A 19,877-nucleotide genomic window follows, 5' to 3' on the forward strand; every position below is an offset into this window, starting at 1 on the left:
ACCTCCCTTGGGAGATCAATCCCCTGTCCTTCTGTTCTTTGCTCCGTGAAAAAGATCCACCTACGACCTCAGGTCCTCAGACCCACCAGCCCAAGGAACATCTCACCAATTTTAAATTGGGTAAGCGGCCTCTTCCTACTCTCTTCTCCAACCTCTCTCACTATCCCTCAACCACTTTCTCCTTTCCACTCTTCAATCTCTCCCTTCTCTTAATTTCAATTCCTTTCATTTTCTGGTAGAGACAAAGGAGACATGTTTTATCCGTGGACCCAAAACTCCGACGCCGGTCACGGATTGGGAAGGCAGCCTTCCCTTGGTGTTTAATCATCGCAGGGACGCCTCTCTGATTATTCACCCACGTTTCAAAGGTGTCAGACCACGCAGGGACGCCTGCCTTGGTCCTTCACCCTTAGCGGCAAGTCCTGCTTTTCTCGGGGAGGGGCAAGTACCCCAACCCCTTCTCTCTGTCTCTCCACCCCTTCTCTGCTTTTCTGGGGGAGGAGCAAGTACCCTTCAACCCCTTCTCCTTCACCCTTAGTGGCAAGTCCCGATTTTCTGGGGGAGGAGCAAGTACCCAACCCCTTCTCTCCGTGTCTCTACCCCTTCTCTGCATTTCTGGGGGAGGGGCAAGTACCCCTCAACCCCTTCTCCTTCACCCTTAGCAGCAAGTCCTGCTTTTCTAGGGGGCAAGAACCCCCAATCCCTTATTTCCACACCCCAACCTCTTATCTCTGTGCCCCAATCCCTTATTTCCACACCCTGACCCCTTTCCCACTTTTCTGGAGGGTAAGAACCCCCGAACCCCTTCCCTCCGTGTCTCTACTCTCTCTTTTCTCTGGGCTTGCCTCCTTCACTATGGGCAACCTTCCACCCTCCATTCCTCCTTCTTCTCCCTAAGCCTGTGTTCTCAAGAACTTAAAACCTCTTCAACTCACACGTGATCTAAAACCTAAACGCCTTATTTTCTTCTGCAACACCACTTGGCCCCAGTACAAACTTGACAATGGCTCTAAATGGCCAGAAAACGGCACTTTCGATTTCTCCATCCTACAAGACCTAAATAATTTTTGTCAAAAAATGGGCAAATGGTCTAAGGTGCCTTATGTCCAGGCATTTTTCACACTTCGTTCCCTCGCAAGTCTCTGTTCCCAATGCGAGTCCTCCCAAATCCTCCTTCTTTCCCTCCCGCCTGTCCCCTCAGTCCCAACCCCAAGCGTTGCTGAGTCTTTCCAGTCTTCCTTTTCTACAGACCCATCTGACCTTTCCCCTCCTCCTCAGGCTGCTCATCGCCAGGCCAAGCTAGGTCCCAATTCTTCCTCAGCCTCTGCTCCTCCACCCTATAATCCTTTTATCACCTCCCCTCCTCACACCTGGTCTGGCTTACAGTTCCATTCCATGACTAGCCCTCCCCTTCCTGCCCAGCAATTTATTCTTAAAAAGGTGGCTGGAGCTAAAGGCATAGTCAAGGTTAATGCTCCTTTTTCTTTATCCCAAATCAGATAGCGTTTAGGCTCTTTTTCATCAAATATAAAAATCCAGCCCAGTTCATGACTCGTTTGGCAGCAACCCTGAGACACTTTACAGCCCTAGACCCTAAAAGGTCAAAGGGCCGTCTTATTCTCAATATACATTTTATTACCCAATCTGCTCCTGACATTAAATAAAACTCCAAAAATTAAATTCCAGCCCTCAAACCCCACAACAGGACTTAATTAACCTCGCCTTCAAGGTGTACAATAATAGAGTAGAGGCAGCCAAGTAGCAACATATTTCTGAGTTGCAATTCCTTGCCTCCACTGTGAGACAAACCCCAGCCACATCTCCAGCACAAAAGAACTTCCAAACGCCTAAACCACAGTGGCCAGGCGTTCCTCCAGAACTGCCTCCCCAGGAGCTTGCTACAAGTGCCAGAAATCTGGCCACCGAGCCAAGGAATGCCCGCAGCCCGGGATTCCTCCTAAGCTGCGTCCCATCTGTGTGGGACCCCATTGAAAATCAGACTGTTCAACTCACCTGACAGCCACTCCCAGAGCCCCTGGAACTCTGGCCCAAGGCTCTCTGACTCCTTCCCACATCTTCTCGGCTTAACGGCTGAAGACTGATGCTGTCTGATCGCCTTGGAAGCCCCCTAAACTATCACAGACGCCGAGCTTTAGGTAACTCTCACAGTGGAGGGTAAGTCCGTCCTCTTCTTAATCAATACGGAGGCTACCCACTCCACATTACCTTCTTTTCAAGGGCCTGTTTCCCTTGCCTCCATAACTGTTGTGGGTATTGACGGCCAGGCTTCTAAACCTCTTAAAACTCCCCAACTCTAGTGCCAACTTAGACAATACTCTTTTATGCACTCTTTTTTAGTTATCCCCACCTGCCCAGTTCCCTTATTAGGCCGAGACACTTTAACTAAATTATCTGCTTCCCTGACTATTCCTGGACTACAGCTGCATCTCATTGCTGCCCTTCTTCCCAATCCAAAGCCTCCTTTGCGTCCTCCTCTCGTATCCCCCCACCTTAACCCACAAGTATAAGATACCTCTACTCCCTCCTTGGCAGCCGATCATGCACCCCTTATCATCTCATTAAAACCTAATCACCCTTACCCCGCTCAATGCCAATATCCCATCCCACAGCATGCTTTGAAAGGATTAAAGCCTGTTATCACTCGCCTGCTACAGCATGGCCTTTTAAAGCCTATAAACTCTCCTTACAATTCCCCCATTTTACCTGTCCTAAAACCAGACAAGTCTTACAAGTTAGTTCAGGATCCACCCCGTGGTGCCAAACCCATATACTCTCCTATCCTCAATACCTGCCTCTACAACCCATTATTCTGTTCTGGATCTCAAACATGTTTTCTTTACTATTCCTTCGCACCCGTCATCCCAGCCTCTCTTCGCTTTCACTTGGACTGACCTTGACACCCATTAGGCTCAGCAAATTACCTGGGCTGTACTGCCGCAAGGCTTCACAGACAGCCCCCATTACTTCAGTCAAGCCGAAATTTCATCCTCATCTGTTACCTATCTCGGCATAATTCTCATAAAAACACACGTGCTCTCCCTGCTGATCGTGTCCGATTAATCTCCCAAACCTCAATCCCTGACAAAACAACTCCTTTCCTTCCTAGGCACGGTTAGTGTGGTCAGAATTCTTACACAAGAGGCAGGACCGCACCCTGTAGCCTTTCTGTCCGAACAACTTGACCTTACTGTTTTAGCCTAGCCCTCATGTCTGCGTGCAGCGGTTGCCGCTGCTTTAATACTTTTAGAGGCCCTAAAAATCACAAACTATGCTCAACTCACTCTCTACATTTCTCATAACTTCCAAAATTATTTTCTTCCTCATACCTGATGCATACACTTTCTGCTCCCCAGCTCCTTCAGCTGTACTCACTCTTTGTTAAGTCCCACAATTACCATTGTTCCTGGCCCGGACCTCAATCTGGCCTCCCACATTATTCCTGATACCACACCTGACCCCCATGACTGTATCTCTCTGATCCACCTGACATTCACCCCATTTCCCCATATTTCCTTCTTTCCTGTTCCTCACCCTGATCACGCTTGATTTATTGATGGCAGTTCCACCAGGCCTAATCGCCACACAGCAGCAAAGGCAGCCTATGCTATAGTACAAGCCACTAGCCCACCTCTTAGAACCTCATTTCCTTTCCATCGTGGAAATCTATCCTCAAGGAAATAACTTCTCAGTGTTCCATCTGCTACTCTACTACTCCTCAGGGATTATTCAGGCCCCCTCCCTTCCCTACACATCAAGCTTGAAGATTTGCCCCCACCCAGGACTGGCAAATTAGCTTTACTCAACATGCCCCGAGTCAGACAACTAAAATACCTCTTAGTCTAAGTAGACACTTTCACTAGATAAGTAGAGGCCTTTCCTACAGGGTCTGAGACGGCCAGCGCAGTCATTTCTTCCCTTCTGTCAGACATAATTCCTCAGTTTAGCCTTCCCACCTCTATACAGTCTGATAACAGACCAGCCTTTATTAGTCAAATCAGCCAAGCAGTTTTTCAGGCTCTTAGTATTCAGTGAAACCTTTACATCCCTTACGGTCCTCCGTCTTCAAGAAAAGTAGAACGGACTAAAGGTCTTTTAAAAACACACCTCACCAAGCTCAGCCACCAACTTAAAAAGGACTGGACAATACTTTTACCACTTTCCCTTCTCAGAAGTCAGACCTGTCCTCAGAATGCTATAAGGTACAGCCCATTTAAGCTCCTATATAGATGCTCCTTTTTATTAGCCCCCGTCTCATTCCAGACACCAGACCAACTTAGACTGTGCCCCCCCCCAAAAAAAAAACTTGTCATCCCTACTATCTTCTGTCTAGTCACACTCCTATTCACCGTTCTCAACTACTCATACATGCCCTGCTCCTGTTTACACTGCCGGTTTACACTGTTTCCCCAAGCCATCACAGCTGATATCTCCTGCTGCTATCCCCAAACTGCCACTCTTAACTCTTGAAGTAAATAAATAATCTTTGCTGGCAGGACTATGCTGAATCTCCTTAGGCACTCTCTAATCAGATGTCCTAGGTCCTCCCAATTCTTATAGACCTTTTATACCTGTTTTTCTCCTCTTATTCCATTTAGTTTTTCAATTCATACAAAACCATATCCAGGCCATCACCAATCATTCTATATGACAAATGTTTCTTTTAACATCCCCACAATATCACCCCTTACCACAAGATCTCCCTTCAGCTTAATCTCTCCCACTCTAGGTTCCCATGCCGCCCCTAATCCCGCTTGAAGCAGCCCTGAGAAACATCACCCATTCTCTCTCCATACCACCCCACAAAAATTTTCGCTGCCCCAACACTTCAACACTATTTTGTTTTATTTTTCTTATCAATATAAGAAGGCAGGAATGTCAGGCCTCTGAGCCCAAGCCAAGCCATCGCATCCCCTATGACTTGCACGTATACATCCAGATGGCCTGAAGTAACTGAAGATCCACAAAAGAAGTAAAAATAGCCTTAACTGATGACATTCCACCATTGTGATTTGTTTCTGCCCCACGCTAACTGGTCAATGTACTTTGTAATCTCCCCCACCCTTAAGAAGGTTCTTTGTAATTCTCCCTAACCTTGAGAATGTACTTTGTGAGATCCACCCCTGCCCGCAAAACATTGCTCTTAACTTCACCGCCTATCCCAAAACCTGTAAGAACCAATGATAATCCACCACCCTTTGCTGACTCTCTTTTCGGACTCAGCCCACCTGCACCCAGGTGAAATAAATAGCCATGTTGCTCACACAAAGCCTGTTTGGTGGTCTCTTCACACGGACGCGCATGAAACCTATATCAAATCAAGCCTCTTAAGACACCAAAACACCAATTTCACCTAGTACAGAAGGAATGAGGGCTTGATAATTGCAGAAATTTAAACTTCTTCAGCTTGGCTGGGCGTGGTAGCCCACGCCTGTAATCCCAACACTTTGGAGGGAGCTGAGGCAGGTGGCTCACTTGAGGTCAAGAGTTTGACACCAGCCTGGCCAACATGGGGAAACCCCATCTCTACTAAAAATAGAAAAATTAGCCAGGTGTAGTGGCACATACCAGTAGTCCCAGCTACTTGGGAGGTTGAGGATGGAGAATTGCTTGAACCTACGCAACGGAGGTTGCAGTGAGCCGAGATTGTGCCACTGCATTCCAGCCTGGGTGACAGAGCAAGACTCTGTCTCAAATAAATAAATAAATTAAATAAACTTCTTGGGCTGGAAATTGGAGACTTGGTAGAATTTGGTCTTAACTTCCCAGCCTTATCTTCCCTCATTCCCTAACACCTCTGTTACTGTGTGCCCCAAACAGGTTTGCTCTCTCCACATCACCATCTAATGGTTTTTTCCAACTTTTCCCATTCTCTAATGGCTAGCTCAAATGCAGTATCCTCACTGCATCTTTTCTTCCCCCATCCCCAGTTCACTAAAGAGAATGCCTGCGTTTTAGCACTGCTTTGTATCTTTTTTTTTTTTTTTTTTTTTTGAGACGGAGTCTCGCTCTGTCACCCAGGCTGGAGTGCAGTGGCGCAATCCCGGCTCACTGCAAGCTCCGCCTCTCGGGTTCACGCCATTCTCCTACCTCAGCCTCCCAAGTAGCTGGGACTACAGGCGCCCGCCACTACGCCCGGCTATTTTTCTGTATTTTTTAGTAGAGACGGGGTTTCACTGTGTTAGCCAAGATGGTCTCGATCTCCTGACCTCGTGATCTGCCCGCCTCAGCCTCCTAAAGTGCTGGGATTACAGGCGTGAGCCACCGCGCTCGGCCAGCACTGCTTTGTATCATTATCTTTTAAGAGTTCTTCATCCACTCCAGCATCACCTCCATCCAACTAAAGGCAAAATCTTCTTAAACTTCCTAACTCCTATAACACCCCACATAGCAGGTACTCATTAAACATTGATTGATTGATCATGGTGGGACTGGAGAGAAGACTGAAGTCATTAAGAGATGGTTTGTGAGAAAAGAGAATCTGAGATGGGTTTTCAAGCATTTAGTTGAGGAAAGGGGAGCAGGGCTTCCACGTAAGAACAACGTGTATTGGTAAACCAAGAACATCACACTGAGCAGAGCAGAAAAACACAGAAGCCACAGAGAAAAAGGCCTGGAACAACCAAGGCTAGATTACAGGCAACAGTGGAATGACTTGATTCAACACAAGTGCGCCTCTGGGAGCAAAATGGACTGAGGAGAGGTGAGGACGGGAGAGACCTGAGTCTTTGGGCCAAGCAGAGGCTTCTGCAACAATTCAGGCAAACATGGGGTGACAAGGACCCTGACTGAGACGATGCTGAACCCCAACTGCTGGTTTGTTCAACTGGTACAGTTCACATTATTAAGTCATAACAACTGTGAAGCTTATGTCTCTACAGATACCATGTGACTCCCCCCCACCAAGTGTGTCCCTCTCATTTCATAATGTGACTCTAGGATGGGTGCGGTAGCTCACGTGTGTAACCCCAAAGCTTTGTAAGGGAAAGGTGGGAGGATCACTTGAACTTGAGTTTGAGACCATCCTGGGCAACACAGCAAGACCTCATCTCTACTAAAAATCAAAAGAATTAGCCAAGCGTGGTGGCGTTTTGCCTATAGTCCCAGCTACTCAGGAGGCTGAGGCAGGAGACTTATTTGAGCACAGGGGTTCAAGGCTGCAGTGAGCTATGATCACACCCCTGCACTCCAGTCTAGACAACAGCGCGCGAGACTCTGTCTCAAAAACAAGTTACAAAAACAAAATGTAACTCTAAATGTAGCCTATTAAACTCGGCTTAGGTCATTTAAATTATTCAATACCCATATTAATATCTTCAAAGCAAACTAATTCCACTGTGGTTATAGCAAGTTAGGCATTTCTGGGCAAGTGGTTTGACTGGAGTCAGGATGTCCTCTTTTTGTGAAATTATGGCAGTAGTACCTGCTTTGCTAGGATACTTGGTAAACTAATTTAATGAATATCTGTAAAGTACTTTGAGCTCCTTGGAGAACAGTTCCATATATAAAGAAGCCTTATGACCTGCCTGCAACTGCAGATTTTGCAAACGTGATCTTACTTTTTCTCTTTTGGGATATGCTCCCCTTTAAACTGAAGCTCAACCTCCTGAAGGGGGTTTCTTACTAGGAAAAATCAGACAATTTGAGGAAATAGCTATCACCTCCAAGATCCCGGAAGCAGTACTAAATAAGAGACCTCAGAACAAGGCAGTACTAGGTATGTCACCTATCCCATTACCAGTCCAATTTCTCTCTCCACTTAAAGGAGGCTTCCAGGTCTAGCCTACAGGAAAGTTCACTTATTAACCCTCTGGCAGAGTACTACCTGCTAACCAGGTTAACACACATTTCCTTCGTAGCACTGTAATTCACAGTGCAATGACAGCAATATGCTTCTATAACTACAGCTTCAGACTGTGCTCCTCAGCCTTACTCAGAATAGGCTATCAACACTGACTCGTTAGGATGTTCAAGGGGTTATATGTATTTGTGTGTGGGGGGAGTTCCCGACACCGATTTCACCATGCTTCTGTGGTCACTGCAGGAAAAAGGTAGAGCTCTCTGTTCTCTATCGTCGCTCTCTTTGGAATATTATTCTCACTTCAAGCATTCTGCCTGAGCGAAGCCGTCACTTCTCCAACACATGGTCACAATTCTGAAGCTGCCAGGCGATTGAACGCAGTCGGCAGCACCCACCACTACCGGAGACTCGGCCCCAATCCGAAGCTTCTCCCTTAGTCAGGGATTGGGGCGCTGGGTTCCTAGAGTCACCGCCGGGTGGCGACCCCACCACAATCTCCCCAAAGCGCCGAAGCATGTCAGCCCGAAGATCTTGGCTGTCGCCTTCCCCCGAGCCTGCGGTGCCCGACGGGACCCCGAGTTCACGCCGCCGCGCGCCAGAGCAAGAGGACGCGCCGCAGCGAGGGAAGCGGGGGCCGGACTGGGGCCCCGGCGCCCTGATAGGGAAGGGGCGTGATCGCAGGCTGCTCGCGGCGAGGGCGAACCCGGGCGTGGGCTGCCAAGAGGCGACGCCATGGAGCCCGGGAAGGGGACGTGGGAGTGAAGAGAGGGGCAGCCCAGCGGCTCGAAGGCAGGCAGAAACGGCCGCGGCTACTCACTGAGCCAGGACTCCAGGCTTTCCCCTTCCGCCTCCGCCATATTGCAGCCGCCCGGGCCGGCCCGCGACTTCAAAACTCGCGAGAGTCTGCACGAGCTGAGACAGGGCGGGGCCTGCATGGGGTCCTGAGACGAGTGAGTGCCGTCACCGAGGGCCGCGCCAGACTGCGACGGATACTGGGAGGGCAAGTGTTTCCTTTTGGCGCTTCCCTTTGGACCCCGGAGTGAGAAACTCTAACGTCCAGATCAGTGGAGAGAAACGCAGATTTAGGACCCCGAGGAGTCTTTTTCACCCGTTTCCCGTCACTCGCTCAGGCGTGCCGAGGGCAGTCCTTATGGGGTCCTCGTGGCCAGCCAAGATGGCTGCCCCCGCAGTGAAGGTTGCCCGAGGATGGTTGGGCCTGGCGTTGGGCGTGCGACCGGCTGTCTTGCAGCTTCCAGGGTGAGAGGGTGGCGGGCAGCGGGGGGGCGCCGCTTGGTTCTACACGGAGGGACCTGCGAGGAAGGAAGCGGGCCACAGGCAGGCCGCCTGGGGCCCTAGAGAGAGCACTGCCCTGGGGGCCGGAGTATCTGGATTCTAGCTTCTAAGTTAGCTGCGTGACCCTGGGCCAATCCGAAGGTTTAGTGACTACCTCTCGCCTAAGGAGTCTGGCTGATCTAGGGTTCTAACGCGGAGCTGAAAGTGCGGTTCAGCTAAAGAGCTCAGAGCTGGGATCGCCTGTGAATTGGGATGGGTGTGTAGGCGCCAAGCCCATCCTTACCATTAGCCCTTGACCAGGAGGAGACTTTACCCGCCTGTTTGGGGAATGTCCTCCTACTTCTTGGGACAAGGGCCTGAATTGTTGTGGCTCAGGTTTAGCTCGCGGTCTCCGCGCCGCTCTCCCTCGTCGGTGCGTTGGCAGTCATGCCTATTGTTAAGTCAAACCTACTCGCTTGTGGAGTCAGCTTTTGCCTGCCTCCTCCTTTTCCCCCCTCCCAGGCTAACTCAGGTGAGATGGAGTCGCTATAATCCTGAATTCAAGGATCCCTTGATTGACAAGGAATATTATCGCAAGCCTGTGGAGGAGCTAACTGAGGAGGAGAAATATGATCGGGAGCTCAAGAAGACTCAGCTCATCAAAGCTGCTCCAGCAGGGAAAACAAGTTCTGTGTTTGAAGACCCAGTCATCAGGTGAGATGGAAACAAACACTTGTTACATGGACTGGGACTATCCCAGGGAGGGTCTCTGGTGAGGATTCCGTGATACAGCCTTGGAGAGCTAAACGTGTTGCTTTTCTCTTTGAAGTAAATTCACCAACATGATGATGATAGGGGGAAACAAAGTACTGGCCAGATCCCTCATGACTCAGGTAAACAGCACTTCCCTCCTCAGTCATCTTTCTTACCCCCCCCACCCCGTAGCCTTGTACTTGGTACTTTCAGTGTAGCTTAAGAGCAAATGGATTCATATTATCTATTATTAAGATTAACTTCCCTGCATGTGTACGGGCTTTAATGAAACCCTGTAGGAGTCAACAACTGCCATTCCTTGGTGTTTCAGAAATAAACACACAATTAAAAAAAAAGGAAAAAATAAAAAATAAAACAACTGCCATTCCCCACCTCACCCCCCACCCCCTCCACACCACAAATCTCAGTCCACTCTTTGTGTCTTAGTCTAGCAAAGGGGGAGGCACTTAAAAACTTCGTTTTGGATGTGCTGTGAGAGGAGCTTCATTGCCAGAGCAGAACAGGAGGATGGGAGTAAAGGGCAAGGTACTAGCTTGGCTGGGTAAACCCTTTAGGGAGCCTGGGTCAGCCTCTTCCACCGTATTCTTTTGCAGACTCTGGAAGCTGTGAAAAGGAAGCAGTTTGAGAAGTACCATGCCGCTTCTGCAGAGGAACAGGCAACCATCGAACGCAACCCCTACACCATCTTCCATCAAGCACTGAAAAACTGTGAGCCTATGATTGGGCTGGTACCCATCCTCAAGGGAGGCCGTTTCTACCAGGTGAATGAATGGCCAGGGCAAGAAAGCAGGGCCCTCCACATGTGAAACAAGATAGGTGGTGCTTGGGAGTTGGGTCAAGATTGATAGCTTTCTAGCTGGTGCAGTGGGATTGCACCTGTAATCTCAGCACTTTGGGAGCCTAATGCAGGATAGCTTGAGCTCAGGAGTTAAGAGACCAGCAGGGCAACATAGGGAGACCCCGTCTCTACAAAAAAAAAAAAAGCAAAAAAATTAGCCAGGTGTGGTGGTGTGCACCTGTGCTCCCAACTACTCAGGAGGCTGAGGTGGGAGGATCACTTGAGTCCAGGAGGTCAAGGCTGCAGTGAGTTATGATTGCACCCCTGCATTCCAGCCTGGGCAAGACAGAGAAACCTTGTCTCAGAAAAAAAAAAAAAAAAAGGCTGGGCACGGTGGCTCACACCTGTAATCCCAGCACTTTGGGAGGCCGAGGCGGGTGGATTACCTGAGGTCGGGAGTTCAAGATCAACATGGAGAAACCGTTTCTACTAAAAATACAAAATTAGCCAGGCGTGGTGGCGCATGCTTGTAATCCCAGCTACTTGGGAGGCTGAAGCAGGAGGATTGCTTGAACCCAGGAGGCAGAGGTTGCTGTGAGCCGAGATCATGCCATTGCACTCCAGCCTGGCAACAGAGCAAGACGCCGTCTCAGAAAAAAAAAAAAAAAGGATTGAGACTGTCACAGTCCACTCGTCTGAGTCCTGTAGGGTAAAAATTATGGGTAGAAGATGCAAGAGAGCGAAAAAGTATCTAAATGACATCTGGGAGCCCACCTCCCTTCGCCTTCTTCTGTCAAGCATCCTGTGTGTCCTAACCTGTAAAATTCTCATGGTGAGGGACTATTCATATCCTGTCTTCGTATGCCAGTGTTTGGCATAGTGCTTGACCCATAACTGATGCTTCATCAGTGTTTGCTGAACAGTACTAGGTATCTCTTTCATAGCATTTAATTATATTTTATTGTCCTGAGTTTTCTTGTGTTCTCCTTTTACAGCATCAACTCCATGAGGTAGGGACTTCTTCATTATTGTCTGCACTCTCGTGTCTGGCATCGTACTGACGCATAGTGAGGGCCTGACAAATGATTTTTGGACACAGGGTCTTGTTTTTTGGTTTTCTTTAACTGTTTGTATAGGGTCTTTTTGTTTTTAACTTTTTTTTTTTTTTTTTTTTTTTTTTGAGATGGAGTTTCGCTCGTTGCCCAGACTGGAGTGCAGTGGTGTAATCTCGGCTCTGGGCTCACTGCAGCCTCTGCCTCCCGGGTTCAAGAGATTCTCCTGTCTCAGCCCCTGCCTGCCCCAAGTAGCTGGGATTACAGGTGACCACCACCATGCCCAGCTAATTTTTTTGTATTTTTAGTAGAGACAGGGTTTCGCTGTGTCTGAAGACTGAAGGGGTCTTGTTTTTAGGTACCTATGGTCTGAGGTGGATTAGTCACCCCAGCTAATGGGGCTTTTCCTATTTGGTTCTTATAACAACTTGGTAGGACTACCGTTTAGGAGGGAAAATGGCCAGTGCTTTTCTTCTTTTTCTTTTCTTTTCTTTTTTTTTTTTGAGACAAAGTCTGGCTCTGCTGCCTAGGCTGGAGTGCAGTGGTGTAATCTTGGCTCACTGCAACCTCCGTCTCCTGGGTTCAAGCATTTCTACCTCAGCCTCCCAAGTAGCTGGGATTACAGGCGCCTGCCACCACACCCAGCTAATTTTTGCATTTTTAGTAGAGACGAGGTTTCACCACATTGGCCAGGCTGGTGTCGAAATCCTGACCTCAGGTAATCCACCTGCCTCGGCCTCCCAAAGTGCTGGAATTACAGGCGTGAGCCATCGCGCCTGGCCTTCTTTTTGTTTTTAATATATGGAGACAGGGTCTTGTTATATTGACCAGGCTAGTCTTGAACTCCTGGGCTCAAGTGATCCTCCTGCCTCAGCCTCCCAAAGTGCTGGGATTACAGGTGTGAGCCACCGTGCCTGGAGAGGCCAGTGCTTAATGAGTATTTGCTGAATGAACGTCTCTTATGTCTGCTACACTGGGGTCACCTGAAGGTGAGGGAAGCTCAAAGAAGAAAAGACAGGCCCTTCTCCCCAGGCCTGACCAGGGCTGGTCCAGAGGGAACATGTGGCTACTCCTTAGAACTCAGGGAGGCAGGAGGCCCCAAACCCTGGCAGACTTTTGGACCAACTTGCCTATGTCCTGTCTCACCCAGGTCCCTGTACCCCTACCCGACCGGCGTCGCCGCTTCCTAGCCATGAAGTGGATGATCACTGAGTGCCGGGATAGAAAGCACCAGCGGACACTGATGCCGGAGAAGCTGTCACACAAGCTGCTGGAGGCTTTCCATAACCAGGGCCCCGTGATCAAGAGGAAGCATGACATGCACAAGATGGCAGAGGCCAACCGTGCCTTGGCCCACTACCGCTGGTGGTAGAGTCTCCAGGAGGAGCCCAGGGCCCTCTGCCGCAAGAAACAGTGTGAGCTACTGTCACGCTGAAAACTACCTGTGGGTTAAGGATGTAGTTCCTTTGTAAGGGTGGGCAGGCCTCATAAGAAAGATGGAGCAGCATATTCACTATCCGTTAATCCTTCTTTCTTTGAGGCTGGAACTTGCTCTCTCTGCCCCCATTTCCTTGTAAAGAGGGAGCACGTTGACTTGGGAATTTCCTCCAGGAAACTCAGGGCTGTCTTCTCTTCCCTTAGGTTGGGGTGGACCTTTGGATATAAAAGGAAGCAGTTTTAGTATCAGAAAAGATTTATTAGAAAATTCTCACGCTGAACTGCTATAGCATGTGGTGCAGCATTTAGTAAAACTGGCTGGAGAAAATAGGCTGTTTCCAGAGTTGTCCTTGTACAAAATGTATAAAAAGCAGTTTCTGGTGTGACTTGTGCTCTGCCTCCACCCCTTGACATCCCAAAGCATCCCACCAATGGCTATGCTTACCCATTTTACAGATGGGTAAACTGAGGCACCAAGGTAGTAGTTGCACTAATGGTTACACAGTGCAGTGGCTCTTGGGAGTTGCCCTTCTCTGCCTGGCCCTGGTGGGTTGTGGTGGGGAAAGGGGCTCAGGGCAGGACCACGGCATAAGTGGGAAACATCTCACCAGGAGATGGGAAAGTCTAGAAGGGAAGACACTCAAAGTCTGGAAAGGAAAAGTCTTTGGGTGAGGCAGAGACTCCACTGCCAGCTTCAGAGGTGGGCAGAAGAAAGGCCAGTGCTGGCGAGGAAGCCCTGATCTGGAGGCCTAGTCGGAGACTTCGCTGTAGTAATACTTGTGGGCAGCTGGTGTCGTCTTCCAGCCGGCCGCCCGGAACTCAATGATCTCCAGCAGCAGCAGCTGGGCCAGGGAGCTGAGGCCAGTTGGGAGCAGGAAGCCATCCCGGATCAGCACAAAGAGCTCATCCATGCGCTGCCCATTCATTTTCTCCAGCTGCTCCCCAACCCGGTGCAGCTGCAGCACCAAACAGTCCACCTGCAGGGGACAGTGCGGGTAACACAAGTGAACTGGGGCAGGGCCAGCCTCTCACACAGCATTTGCCAAGTGCCAGGTGCTGTGCTTTGCCTTTACACTAGTTCCCTTGCTCCCTCCTTACCATCCAGTGGGTACTTCCGCATCTTACACACAAAGAAATGAGTGCCGGGACTTGCCTGAGGTCCCTCATCTGGCCAGGCTCCACTCAAGCCTGTCTCCAAACCACTTCCTCATCTCACTCTCCTGCCTCCCACACACTGCCTGGCCCTGCTTTGGCTTTGGGGCCGTCTGTACCCACAGCTAACCATGGCTCGCACAGCTGCCATCACAGGTTGGCTTTCTGGCTGAGAAGGAAGCTACTGAGCCAGTAGGTTTTGGCTGCTCTCTGTATTGGATAAATTCCAGACCTGGCAGCTTGTCCTATAACTCTGACAGGCCTTAAACACCCCCACAGTCCTGCCCCAGAAGTGACACAGTCCTCAAAGACCTCCGTGAGCAGTGGGCTGACACTCGGCTGAGCCAGACTGTCCATCCTGCAGCCTTCTGTGCTTGTGCCAGGGCTGGGGCCACCCACCTCCTCCTCCTTGCTCAAACTGTCTGGCTGGGCCAGCCGGAAGAGGCAGTCATAGACAGGGTTCACCAGGGCCATCATGGGTATGTTGTTCACCTGTGAGGAAGAGGCGGGGTCAGAGCACCAGGCTTAGTGGCCAAGGGGAGCAGTCCAACCTGGGCCTCGGGAGACAGGCCATGTCTGCCTCCCAGGGTGGCTGCCGGGGCCTCACCCTCAGGTAGTCAAAGATGTTGCAGATAAAGGTGACATAGCAGACCCAGCCCTGCAGGGAGCGTGCTCGCAGCTGCTCCCGAGCCTGGTACTCTTGCTGCAGCCGGTTGAGGAGTCCACGCCGGAAGACACTCTGGCCTGCTTGTTTACTCTCTGCCTGTGAGCCAGGGAGAGGAAGGTGAAGGGTGGGGGGCGGTGCCCCTGCAACCCCACCCATCCTATGCCTCTGTCTGTGAGCTAGACCCTGTGCATCTCTGTCCTGCAGGCCAGGCCTTCTGCCCACTCCTGAAGCACCTTCCTCAAAGCAGCTTCCTTTACTCTCCCAACCCTCAACCTGAATGATGGCGTAGCACATGCGTCCTGCTTCCTTGCTGAACACACAGTCCTGCAGAGAATGGTCCACAATCACATTGGCCACTTTCTCCAAGTCCACAGCACCCGGATCTAGGGGTAGAGATAGGAGGGGAGTCTAGAGCTGCTGCTTTATCACATTTGCGTCCACGCGCTTCTAAGAATTTGAGATAGTTGCAGTAGAGCACTCATATGCTTGAAGTGAAAGAGATGAGAAATCATACAGAGGACAGTGGCTCCAGTGGTGCAATCGGTTAGCGCATGGTACTTATAAGAAATCATGGCCAGGCGCGGTGGCTCATGCCTGTAATCCCAACACTTTGGGAGACTGAGGTGGTTGGATCACCTGGGGTCAGGAGTTTGAGACCAGCCTGGCTAACATGGTGAAACCCCATCTCTACTAAAAACACAAAAATTAGCCAGGTGTGGTGGCTCACACGTCATCTCATGTCATCCAAGCTACTTGGGAGGCTAGGGCAGGAGAATCGCTTGGACCCGGGAGGCGGAGGTTGCAGTGAGCCGAGATCATGCTATTGCACTCCAGCCTGGGCGACAAAGCAAGACTCCGTCTCGAAAAAAAAGAAAAGAAATACAGAGGGCCCGGTGTGGTGGCTCACGCCTGTAATCCCAGCACTTTGAGGGCCGAGGCGGGCGGATCACCTGAGGTCAGGATCAGGACGTCAAGACCAGCCTGGCCAACATGATGAAACCCCGTCTCTACAAAAATACAAAAAATTAGCTGGGCATGGTGGCGGGCCCCTGTAACCCCAGCTACTTGGGAGGCTGAGGCAGGAAAATTGCTTGAACCTGGGAGGCGGAGGTTGCAGTGAGCCAAGATCGTGCCATTGCACTCCAGCTTGGGCAACAAGAGCGAAACTGTCTCCAAAAAAAAGGAGAAAGAAACCATACAGAGGACAGTAACCATACAAACAAACAGCTTCACCTGTCTGCTGGTTGCCTAGTCAGAGAAAATGGGGAGGGTTATGTGGCTATTAGAGACCAATCAAAGTAAGAATGTAGTTTCTCAGGAAACACATCTTTTCCTGGCACTAGGTTAAGGAAGGAATACTGACCAGGACATGCCTCCAACAGCAATTTCACAAGGAAAAGTGTTCTTATACTACACACATGCAAACCCCCGACAAGAGAGGGCCACACAGGGCCTCCCAACAGGCTTGGCCTGACACATGATGGGTGTTGCTAATTATTAGTTGAAGACAAACTTCTGTGCTGCGTGTTACAGCGGGAAGGCATCAGGCGAGAGCAATTACTATAGCTCCTCTGGCAAACGGAATATTCTCCATCTTCTGTCTCAAAGCAGGCAGCTGTGCATTCAAGAGACGGGGCTATGGCAGCACAGAAACGAGCAATTCAAATGTAAGCGCTTCAAGGGCAGGAGCAGTGTTCTTTTTTTATGGTTAAACTTTTTTTTTGAGACAGGGTCTCGCTCTGTTAGCCAGGCTGGAGTGCAGTGGCAGGATCATGGCTCATGGCACCCTCACCCTCCCAGGCTCAATCAATCCTCCCACCTCAGCATCTTAAGTAGCTGGGACCACAGGTGCGTGCCACTATGTCCGGCTAATTTTTCAATTTTTTTTTTTTTTTTTTTTGTAGAGATGGGGTTTACACCATGTTTCCGGGACTGGTCTTGAACTCCTGGACTCAAGCAATCTGCCCACCTTGGCTTTCCAAAGTGCTGGAACTACAGGCATGAGCCACTGCGCCTAGCCCTATGGTTAAACTTTTAAAAAAGTCTTTACAGTCTGAGAGGTGACTGTGATTCATACTCCAAAATAATGGCCTCAATGTAGCTTGTCTTCCAGTTCAAGAATTACGTTGCCGACTCCTATCGTCAGAGAATGAGGGGAGGGGTGGAGGCATTCACCAGGCTCAGCCTCTGGTGCTGCCCACAGGGGCCCTTCTCTGTCGCTCCTGACCCCAGCTCAGGAGGGGTCCCGTGCTCACCTTTGAGTGCTGTCTTCAGCAGCTGCTGGGTCTCTGCATCAAAGGACTGGATTTTATACTCCTCTCTACTGGGCTCCCCCATGACTAGCCAGCCCCGGTAGCTCTTGACTGGGCTGGGAATAAGGACAGCACCTGGGGAGGAGAAGAGGCGAAGGGAGCGGCCTCAGGTGTGGAGCGCAGGGCGGGTTCCGTCCTGCAGGCCCTGGACGGGGCTGACGGCGCTCGGGACAGGGGCTCCTGGGCGGTCCGTGGCGTGCGGTGGTTGGCTGAGGGCCCACCAGGCTTGGCTTCTGGCGGGGACTGGGCATCAGCCAGGCACCTGCTGCTCAGTTTAGAAACCCCTCGCTTGTGGGATTACACAAGAGCGAGAAGCTGAAGCAGGAAAGCGCCCACCCTCCAGTCCCAGCAGGAGGCAGGAGTAGACCGGGGCAGGGTGTGTGCGGGCGGACGTTACAGTTGCTTAAATAAACCGGCCTGACGTTGCTGGCCCAGGAAGATGCCGGTGAGGGCCAGGCTGGGAACTCCAAGCGGTGCGACTCTGTCCCCAGCAGGGCTCCGAGCCCCTCTCCCCAACCCTTTCTTTCTGGCTTTCGCCGAGTCCTTCGGTCTCAACACCCGCCGCTGCATCCCCCGGATGGGGCCGGCCTGCGTGGGTGGGGACGCAGGCGCCCTGTTCGCCGCCCCTGCCGGGAGCAGCCTGAACTCCCCAGACCCGTGCCAGCTTCTCCCCGGGACAGGCTGGTCGGATCGGCTCCCGAGTGGCAGTAACCCGGCCCTACGCACTCGAGACTCCTAATTCCTGAGCTCCATTCTGGAGCCTTCCTCTTACGGGGGGGCAGGATGATGCGCCCCCGAGAGGTGGCTCCCGCCGGAGGCTCCCCTCTGGTCACAGGAGGCGCCTTTAGGGTCTCCAGCCCTCGGCCGCTCCCCCTGCTCCCGGAACGCCCCTCGCGGAGGCACAGGGCGGGCTGCGGAGCCCACGGCCCAGGGTCTCGCGGGCAGGAGAGGCGGCGTGGGCGCCGTGACCCACCTGCCGGGCCGGTGGCGCGCGCGCGTGCCCGGGGCCGCTCGGCGCCTGGGAGCGCGCAACTAGCGTCCGGCGCTGCGGGGGCCGCAGTGAGCTCATCTCCTCGCGCGGCGCCGGGGAAGGGCCGGCACGCCCGCGCCACCTGCCGGGCCCGCGGGGTACTGCCCTGGCCTCCAGGCCGCCCCGGAAGCCGCGCCGCCTGCGTGGGACCCTGCGACGCTGCCACCCAGCCGCAGGCGGAACTCGCTCGGCTCGTCACCCCTTCACCCGGTGCGCCTGGGCCGTGTCCGGGCCCACGCCGGACCCGCCGGACCCTCGATCTTGCGCGTGGCCCCGCACCCAGCCCTCCCCGGAGCTCAGGTGCACTGGGCTGGGAGACACCGCTGGGCTGCGCGGCGTGGGAGGAGCCTGCAGAGGGCGTGGTGGGGACCCGGTGGCAGGAGGAACAGCATCAGCCCTGGTCGCACCACTTTCCCCGCTCCCCCCACCCAGGTAGAGAAGGCAGGGGCTGCAGGACCGGGGCCAGCCACAACCCTCTCCCGCTCCAAGGAGGACATGGGCGAAGGGAGTTTCAGGTCATAGGGGCAGCCCCGAGAAAGGGGCCCCATGGGCAACTCGCGGCCGTCGGTTGTTGCGAGTGCCCCTGAAGTGGCGCGGACCCCACCGCCCGGCGTCTGCCCTGGGTGACAGGAGGGCACCTAGAAGTGAGGGAAGAACTGCCGCCACTCCTGCCGCGCGACCGGGAGGAGCGCTGCCGGCGCTGCCCGCGTTCTCGCCTCCTTTTAAAAGAACCGCCAAAGTGGTCACCGAAAACGGAGGAGGAAGAGAACGCTCAGCTGCAGCAAAAGAAACCAATGGGCAGGAGAGATGAAGAGAAGAAACTTTAACGAAATTTTATAAAAAATGCATTCAGGCAGCTGCAACCTCGTGGCCCCCGCCGCAGCCTGGACCTTGGGAACCAGCAGCCCAGAGCCAGGAAGCCCCAGCATTCAGGGCCCAGACAGACCCCAAAATCCCAGACCAGAGGCAGGCAAGGATGGTGCGAGGAGGAGCCCAGGACCCACACGCCAGGGCCAGGGCCAGCGCCGGCTCCCAGTGGGTGCCTCCTTCCAAGGCTGGAGAGGAGACAGAATGGAGGGCTCCCCAGGTCGGAGCAACCCCTACAGGCCGGGCAGGTGGAGGGAAGGGTGCAGGTCATGGAGACCTCCCCTCAGCCTGGAACTGGTTTCTCCTCTGCCTTTCCGCCTGTGGGTGTCCCTGTGCTCTGGTAACACCCCAGGCACCAGCTGTGCCCTCACCAGGCTACCTGCCCGCCCCTTCCTTCCGCCATCTCCATCAGTGGGGCTGCTTCAGAGCCACGGCCCTTCTGGGGCTCCAGGGGAGGATGCACCCGCAGCATGCTCTGCACTGAGGAGCAGGCAGTGGGCGCTGATGCCACCTGTCCTGCCGACAGCTCCTCACCCAGCAAGGCCGACCCAGCCCTGGGTGAAAGAGGAGCCAGTGAGGTAGACTGGGGAGAGGCTGCACCTTCACCCACGCCTGCCCACAGCATGGCCCGTCCACTTCCTGCACGGGCACTGGGATCTGCTTTCCATGGAGCCCCACGGCCATAACCAGCCCGGTCCTGGGAGAGGACAGCCTGGG

At 52.4% G+C, this 19,877-nt stretch overlaps 4 protein-coding genes and 1 pseudogene across 17 annotated transcripts in view; 3 read left to right on the forward strand and 2 right to left on the reverse strand.

The window, feature by feature from the left end:
- Window positions 1-9,478, reverse strand: part of GGA3 (golgi associated, gamma adaptin ear containing, ARF binding protein 3) — a 34,232-nt gene extending 24,754 nt beyond the window's left edge. For 10 of the 11 annotated variants that reach the window (XR_010124789.1, XM_063657106.1, XM_063657102.1 and 7 more), the window contains exon 1: window positions 8,637-8,757. Coding sequence is in view for 9 of the 11 variants with exons in the window: in XM_063657106.1 (XP_063513176.1) it covers window positions 8,637-8,754 (118 nt within the window). In the remaining 2 variants the exon portion in view is untranslated. Of the gene's footprint in view, window positions 1-8,636; window positions 8,758-9,395 lie in introns of those variants that run through there. The other variant, XR_010124790.1, reaches the window with a different exon arrangement.
- MRPS7 (mitochondrial ribosomal protein S7) lies at window positions 8,740-13,460 on the forward strand. Its single transcript, XM_054456359.2, has 5 exons — window positions 8,740-9,076; window positions 9,614-9,805; window positions 9,921-9,984; window positions 10,459-10,626; window positions 12,846-13,460. The coding sequence occupies exons 1-5, from the start codon at window positions 8,970-8,972 to the stop codon at window positions 13,065-13,067; spliced, it is 753 nt and encodes a 250-aa protein (XP_054312334.1). The 5' UTR covers window positions 8,740-8,969; the 3' UTR covers window positions 13,068-13,460.
- Window positions 13,371-18,343, reverse strand: MIF4GD (MIF4G domain containing). 4 transcript variants are annotated; one of them, XM_063657109.1, is made up of 7 exons: window positions 18,237-18,343; window positions 17,207-17,338; window positions 16,465-16,587; window positions 15,225-15,334; window positions 14,892-15,047; window positions 14,684-14,776; window positions 13,573-14,109 (listed from the first exon to the last, which is right to left on the reverse strand). In XM_063657109.1, exons 2-7 carry the CDS (start codon window positions 17,286-17,288, stop codon window positions 13,882-13,884), a joined length of 792 nt encoding a protein of 263 aa, XP_063513179.1. In that variant the 5' UTR covers window positions 17,289-17,338; window positions 18,237-18,343; the 3' UTR covers window positions 13,573-13,881. The 4 variants fall into 4 exon arrangements, with proteins under 4 accessions (XP_054312336.1, XP_054312337.1, XP_063513178.1 ...); XM_054456361.2 differs by lacking the exon at window positions 16,465-16,587 and having other exon boundaries at window positions 13,371-14,109; window positions 18,237-18,340; XM_054456362.2 differs by lacking the exon at window positions 16,465-16,587 and having other exon boundaries at window positions 13,371-14,109; window positions 18,036-18,325.
- Window positions 18,047-18,880, forward strand: LOC129016721 (collagen alpha-1(I) chain-like). The gene has a single exon (XM_054456358.2). It carries the CDS (start codon window positions 18,047-18,049, stop codon window positions 18,878-18,880), a length of 834 nt encoding a protein of 277 aa, XP_054312333.2.
- A 256-nt stretch (window positions 18,881-19,136) lies between these two features.
- LOC129016723 (uncharacterized) lies at window positions 19,137-19,846 on the forward strand (annotated as a pseudogene).
- Window positions 19,847-19,877: the final 31 nt, after the last annotated feature.

The sequence above is a fragment of the Pongo pygmaeus genome, chromosome 19 (genome assembly GCF_028885625.2).
Source record: "Pongo pygmaeus isolate AG05252 chromosome 19, NHGRI_mPonPyg2-v2.0_pri, whole genome shotgun sequence".
In the NCBI taxonomy this organism is placed as follows: domain Eukaryota; kingdom Metazoa; phylum Chordata; class Mammalia; order Primates; family Hominidae; genus Pongo; species Pongo pygmaeus.